General features: G+C 37.9%; 1 protein-coding gene and 1 pseudogene across 1 annotated transcript; both read left to right on the forward strand.

Moving 5' to 3' along the window:
• The first annotated feature begins 1,558 nt into the window (after positions 1-1,558).
• On the forward strand, positions 1,559-2,394 carry LOC149115677 (uncharacterized). The gene has a single exon (XM_089285912.1). The coding sequence runs from the start codon at positions 1,593-1,595 to the stop codon at positions 2,319-2,321; it is 729 nt and encodes a 242-aa protein (XP_089142038.1). The 5' UTR covers positions 1,559-1,592; the 3' UTR covers positions 2,322-2,394.
• A 3,937-nt stretch (positions 2,395-6,331) lies between these two features.
• Positions 6,332-7,580, forward strand: LOC149115678 (uncharacterized; annotated as a pseudogene).
• Positions 7,581-7,880: the final 300 nt, after the last annotated feature.

A 7,880-nucleotide genomic window follows, 5' to 3' on the forward strand; every position in this document is an offset into this window, starting at 1 on the left:
CTGTCTAGATCTGCAACCCTTCTTAGGGATAACATCAGTGATCGCCCTTTTAGACAGTTCCCGTAACAAGAATTCTTGTAGGTATGAAGCGAAGGGTGAGGTGGGGGGGGGGGGGGGTGCTGTCTTCTACGGTAGTGTGGAGTACGACGGAGGTACGCTATCTAGCAATCTCGTTACCTCGTGTGTCTTTTTTCCCTTCAAGAGCCATGAGGGCATTACAGATAAAAGCAGACACACAAAATCATTTGCCCGATATTTGCTCCCACCAGCAACAATGATAACAACAACATTGACAATGACAGTGATAATGACAATGACAATGAAAATTACGATAACGATGACGATAACGACGAGTGATAGTGCCAGGGGACAGTGACATCGGCAGTGACGACAACAATGACAATGACAACAGACAACAACGACACTTATTTGTACCACGGACTAACAAGCTAATTCTACGTCGATTTGTTGACGTTTAGATTGTAGTGTCAAATGTTCTTCTTGGTGGGGCAGCGTCCTACAGTGTCGTAATGTAACATCTCTCAGAGATATTACTAGGTGCGCGTCTACGACCACAGAAAAAATGTAAGATTAACTCTTAATGAAATGATGTCTCTTTGTTGACCCTATTTAATTTGTGCTTTTTGGGTTTTAGGGGTGGTGTATGGCTTTTGTTTTCACGTGTTGATTATGAGCTCCAAAATTTCATTCGTTTTATAATTCAGAAAATGATCAAATTAAAAAAACAAAAACGTAAGAAGACATAATTGATCATCGCAGTTATACACACTTGGTTTTCAGTTCAATTTCATCGGGCAACTTGACACACCTTCCTGCTGGAACATTTCCTAACCTCACAAACCTATGGAAACTGTAAGTCTGAATTATTATGATTTACGATGTTTAGGTTCAGTTGGCACTGGCGAGACGAAAAGCAAGCATGCTGGTATTGTTTCTGTTTGAGCTCTTTCACCAATGAACGCAATGGTGCAAAAACACTGTGTGGACATCAAAATAGCAACTATAATCGCTAATCTTAGGTCCTTTAATTGACTAAACGGAAAGCCGGAAAGCTAAATAATACGTGGCTGAATGATAACGGAACTTGAAGCCTTTGAAAGACTTGAAAAGTTCAGAATGTAGTACCTTAATATCATTTCACAGTTGCCTTGTGCATTTTCAGAGACTTGCGTTCTAACGCCATTGCATCCCTATCAGAAGGAGTGTTTGAAAATTTAGCAAATATGACACATCTGTAAGTGAAACGAGGCAAACTGTAGAAATGGGATGAAAAAAATTATAAAGGTCGATACTCATGAAAACGGATGATGTCGAAATAATTCGAGGACAGGAATTTGTCCTCAAAACGCGATTACATCTACCTGTTGGGGTGTTTGCCAATTGGAGATATCTGCAAGAACTGTGAGTAGAACGTAGCACACTGCACTAAAAACCTTTCATGGGTTTTATAATCATAAAATAACAATAATAATAATAATAATAATAATAATAATAGTAACAATAATAACAATGATAATGATAATAAACAAGCAGAAGAAACAACCACCAAATATACAAAGAGAACCAAACAAATGGCACGAAATAAGACCCAAGAAAAATTAACAAAGCAGTGGGAGAACAAAGCCCTACATGGAAGATACCCAAAGAGAATAAAGGAGGCAGATGTTGACCACCACAAAACCAACCAGTGGCTCAAAAGCAGTGGACTGAAGGCAGAAACGGAAAGATTCATAATCGCAGCCCAAGACCAAAGCCTAGCTACCAGATCATACCACGCCAGCATTATCAAAGACGGTACTAGCCCCCTATGCAGGATGTGTAACAAATACGACGAAACAATTGACCATATCGTGTCTGGGTGTCCTGAACTTGCGAAAACAGAATATACCCACAGACACGATAAAGCAGCCGCGTATATACATTGGAAAGTCTGTCACAACTATAATATAAAGACATCAGAAAAGTGGTATGACCATGAGCCGCAAACAGTTACAGAAAACGAGGATGTCACGATATTATGGGACATGCCAATACACACAGACAGGAAAATAACAGCCAACAGACCCGATATAGTGATTAAACACAACAAAACGAGAACCTGTAAATTTATCGACATGGCAATACCATCAGACAGAAACACATCCGTGAAAGTCACTGAAAAACTATCCAAATATAAGGACTTGGAAATCGAAACAAGCCGAATGTGGGGCATGAGAACGGAAACGATACCAGTTATCATTGGAGCACTTGGAGCTATCAAAAAGGGACTAGAAACTTATCTTGGAAGAATTCCCGGCTAAATAAGCATCAGTGAACTACAAAAGATAACGTTGCTAGGTACAGCACACATTTTGAGAAGGGTACTATCAAGCTAACAACTGGCTATCCCCTAGTGCACCAGGACCATGGTCTGGTCTCGGCCCTAAGAACTCTAAGCAAACATTAGGAGGACGATAATAATAATAATAATAATAATAATAATAATAATAATGTAAAAAATGATAGTTCTTATTTTAATTTCTAATATTACAGAAACTTGTCTTCAAATGCTCTTAGGTCTCTACCACACACAGTGTTTTCCAACCTGATAAATCTGAGGACTTTGTAAGTTAATCGAAGCACACAACATTACAAATCTTATATTGGGTGTCCCGTTATAATAAAATGAAAAATACAGCTAAAAACTGATTTTAAAAAGGCGTCAATTACTGTAATTTCACATAACTGTTGTCGATTTTCACAGAGATCTGTCTTCAAACACTATTAAATATCTACCTGTTAGAGTGTTCGCCAATGTGACAAAATTGGACGAACTGTAAGTTAGACACAGAGCTATGGCAGCGTTAGGTAACAGCACTTTTTCCCTTTGATAGAGAGAATGTATTTGAAGAGGACTTTTCTGGTTAAATTGTGTATTTTTCACTTAGTTAATATAACAATATAACTCCATGTTAAACTGTTTATTAATTCAGGTGATTTAACGCTTATTTGAAGAAAATGTTTAAAATGTGACAATCGATGACCCGCATCAAAATTATTTCTCCTTGTACCTTCATTCTTTCATGTTGTTTGCCTTTGCTTAAACATTTTCCGTAAGGAACGAAACTTTCCGGTCCCTTCTCCTGTTGTTGTTGTTGTTATTTTTTTTTTTTTTACTTTTAGGTTATGTCACATAAATGATTACCATTGTCGATTTTTTTCTGTTGTTGCATGACTAATAAATTGATAACGATGCAATGTGGCGGATTAAAGATGGGTCATACCTACATGAATATTTGGTTATAATGACGTCATTGCGGTTGTTAATTAAAACCAACATGCTACGAGACGGCGTAATGCTGTCAAACACTTTACTGCGAAGCTTTTGTGGCTTTAAGTTCAAACTTGCCGGAGATATTGATAAAAGACAGGTTTAGTCGGTAAAATTGAATAAACGACGTTGCGATTAATCATTCATGATGAAAAAGTATCTATAGTTAGATTTCATATACACGTCATCCTTTACATATTTGGCGGCCATAGCGTAAGCGGTTTCTAAGACTCGGTTCATACGTCGCATTTCTGCCGTGTCGAATTCAATTCAACGAATTCAATTCGACGGAAATTCCACGTCTGAATCGGCTGCCGCATTTCCGCCGCACGTTCGACTGGCCTTGTCGCATTATCCGACAAAAATGCGACACCGATTCAAACTGTCGAATTTCTGCCGTGTCGAATCTAATTCATACATTATGTTAATGTATTGAGCATGCGTAAATTTGGTTCCGCCAAAGAAAAAGAAACTTGGCCATTTTTGGCTCAATGCAACCTGAACATATTGCAACACATACTGCTGCATTGTCAGCCTTCTCCTCCTCGTTCCATCGGCGGACAATTCTTGGCAAAATTTAAGTCCTTCGTCGCTCAGTATGTTCGTCCGCCATATTGAATACTCTGCGTTTAAAACATTTGTCGCTGGTCGACATACCCGACAGTATAAATTCTGAATTAAGTGCGACGCAAGTACGACGTCTGAATCGACAGTCGCATTTCTGCCGCACTTCATTGAATTAAATTCGACACGGCAGAAATGCGACGTATGAACCGGGCCTAAGTTAGAGGTCAAGTTCTTTTTAGAGCTTTCTTTTCCTAGGCCTTTCCACAAATATCGCGTAAGATTGAGTAGATATCTTTCCCGAAATTGCCCCCCCTCCCAAAAAAAAAAAAAAAAAAAAAAAATGAATGAATGAATGAAAAAAAATTAGAATTTTTTGCGAAAAATAAGAGACATTTAAAATATCTCTTATTTTTGTTTTAAAAATAAAACGTACGATTTTGAATCACTAAGACCAAAATTTTCTTTCAATAGTAAAAGTTGGGGAGGAAGATTCAAGTACCTCGATGTTACCAGCATAAGCCATTTCGTAGTCTTTGTTCGGCTTCGTTCGGCGGGAACTGAATAAACAAGACGAAGGACTTTTCTAACAGTCTAGCCATTTCGGAGTACTGCTGCTGTAGGGCTTTTAGTGATGTGGAACACATTTTCCAAGGAGAAAGTCGCTGAACTGGACTGTTTCTAGTATAGAACTGAGTATTTTTTCAAGAAAACAGCGAGGAAAAGACAGGGGCAAGCCAAAAAAGAAAAAAGAAAAGCTATAAATGCTTCTAAATATCCTCATATTTCCTAAATGTCACTGACACTTCTAAGTATCCAAAAAATATTCGGATATTTGTGGAAAGGCCAATCTTCCCTCCTTTGGCCGAAAGATTCATTATAGGTCATTATACGTTGCTCACACTGCAGGACCTTGTCAAAAAAGGTGTCGTTTGAGCATTGTTAATAGACTTGCGGACTACAAAATCTCAATCAAGTTCATACTTCACCAATAGCAAAGCTGGTCTTATCAAATTGCTTCTGTACAGGCAGTCAAGCAAAGCCTGTAATTTTACACAAAGAAAACGAAGAATAATTTAACTGCATTGTTTATTATCAACAATTATTGGCCAAAGGCGAAAGAACATTGGTGAATATTCATTAAGACGAGATCAAAATTCGCCAATGTTCACTGAGCCTGACACGAATAGTGTTTTGTTTTAGTATAACTTTCAGAAGTGAATATCAAGGACTACAAATAACGGACTAAAACATAAAAACACAGAAGCAATTGTTTGTGTGCATACACGTATGCAGCCATAGTTTTGATAATAAGCCTACATGTTCATCGATTGTCAATCAATTTGCTCATCGAGTTCGGCAGTAAAACAAACGAGCGAAACACTACGAAAAATAAATTCATCCGGTTCTTTTGTTTTATCGTTGTTGACTTTATTCAACTGCCCGCCATATCTACTTGCCGAGATGGCAAAGATGGCGAGCTTAGTAACCGAGCTCTAGGGGGGGGGGGGTTAATGTAGCGTCATATTATGAGCTTTTCGACCAATCAGGATGTCCAATTCTTATATTCACCTTTGGAAATTGTACTAAAAATATTTATAAATAACTATAATTTGAACAGACTTAGTAATCAAAAGCTTATGCAGATCTACCTGTCGTGGTTTGGCCTAGTCCAAGAAACATGTTTCCTCTATGAGTTGGAACCTTATTGCACGCGTTTATGGTTATGGTAACAAAATAACCCGCAATATATGGCAATTTTAATGGGTTCTTTTGATATTAAAAAAGCGAGAAAATAAACAAGGCAAGAAAGCCAAAGGTAATAATGTAAAATAAATTCTTTAATGTTATTTGATATTTCATGACACTAATTGTTATTGTATTATTTAATATTATAGAAGCTTGTCTTCAAATGCTATTGCGTTTCTACCAGAGGCAGAGTTTGCAAACCAGCGAGAGTTGCGGATATTGTAAGTTAGTCGTGGCACTCTACACTAAACAACCGAGGTCGCATTACCTCTCTCGTATGATAAGTTATAGTAATTGGACCGAGTTGACTACAATTCAGGAAGTAATCGAGTCAAAATCGGACGAGCGCGAAGCGCGAAGTCGATTAGAAATTACAAGCACGATTATCCCCTGAATCGTACGACACGAGGTACAATCACTAATTAGTCGTAACTATGACAAATTCCAGAATTAAAAATCGTCTTTTGAGAACTTTTTTTTTTGAGCGAATACGGATTTAGCGCATTTTCATGTAAGTCTTAAAAAGTGTAGGAAACATTGCAAGGAAGCCGCGCCCAATTAACGTGCGAATCACGTGGGTATCCAATTACAGGTGTCCAATTACAAAAAGTTCAAATTGGATACCTGTAATTGGACACCCGCGTAAACGAGCGCCGATTACGTGGCAACATAGTTAGTAGAGGAGACTGATTATGAAAGTCAGCGAACTTCAAAGACCGATGTCTTTGTTTTGATTTTTGCCTTGCCACGTGATGGCGACAGTGCAGATTTTTCAAACCATTATGGCGTCCATCGACTAGTTTCTTGTTAGTTGTGCGATATGTGTTAGATATCTCCGTAATTTTCATCAGTATATGGTTGTCATTTTGTAAGAAATATAAAAGTTATGCCAGGGGCTAATTGCTCAGTATTTGGCTGTGGTTCGTGCAAAAGAACAAAGGGAATTGGTATTTTGAAGCTGCCTGTGACGAAGCTCATGGAACATGGCGAGACGAATGGCTTGGTGAGATAAAAAAAACAAGAAAAATGGATCAGACCTTCAGGGAACAGTTGAAGAGCGATAGAATATATACCTGTGAGAAACATTTTGAGCCTGAAGATATCGAAATATGTAAGTACATGTCTGTATTTTCTCGTTAAATTGTCGGATTTGCTTTGAGTTAATAGTTTTCACCGATCAGTGTTGCGGCTGTTTGAAGTTCGTTCTGAAAGTGGATACGGTTTTAGGTCTGGCTGTTTCGAAGTTTAACAATTTTATCTTTTTTTGATAGATCAATCAGCGAAAATGACTAAAAAGAAGCCCAAATTTGGAGCTTTGCCAAAGCTGAATATGCCTAAGAAAAGCCATGAAAGCAGCAAGCCTTCACCACGTCCCGAACGTTCGGTTGTAAAATGTAACGAGGGGCCTTTACCACACAGCTGTTACAAGGGATTTCCAGAGCTTTGCCAACGAGTTAAAAGCCTAAAAAGCCTTGGTGATTGGAGCCTGAAGATCTTTGACGACAAAATTGTGCTTAAGAAAATGGTGGTTCCCTACGTGCTGCCACATTTGCAAATTATTATGGATGACAGTCTTGGCTTTACTGCGAAAGTATTTGGTTCCTATTTACCTGAAGATCATCCTTTGTACCTGGATTATCGTAGAACAGTTCGAAATATTACTGTATCTAGCTTAATAAGGCAACTGGAGGGGTACAGGTTGTGTAATGGAGTTTCTACAATGGAACTTAATGGTAAATTGTATCCAAGATTAACAGCCAGGTATCTTGTCTTAATTATTGTACATAAAATTATTGTCCTTCAGATTCGAGGGCCCAGTTGTTCGGAGTCCGATTAGCACTAACCTGGGGTTAAAATTTAATCCAGGTTTCTTTTTCTTTTGTTCAAAGGCATTTCGCAGGATAATTTCTCTACTGCACTAATTCTGGGTTATCTTAACCCAACTTTGAACAACCTGGTCCAGGACTCTAAACATGTCATGCACAGGAATGTTTGTGGCATGGTAAATTCGGCTTTGGAGTATATGTGAACAGTTCTTAATTCAAATGTTCTTGTTGATTGACAAGTGTTTTAGAATATTCATAAAAAATAATAAACAACAACATTTTTTTCTTTTTTACATAATGTCATGTTTTACCTACGATAATAAAATGCTTTTTATTACTCTTGCCTAACTGTTTCTTGTTCATGACTCCTCATGATTTCCTTTCGGAGCGCTTTACCCTTTGATTGCTTT

Source organism: Orbicella faveolata, unplaced genomic scaffold (genome assembly GCF_042242905.1).
Source record: "Orbicella faveolata isolate gen_17 unplaced genomic scaffold, um_ofav_v1 contig_13, whole genome shotgun sequence".
NCBI lineage: Eukaryota > Metazoa > Cnidaria > Anthozoa > Scleractinia > Merulinidae > Orbicella > Orbicella faveolata.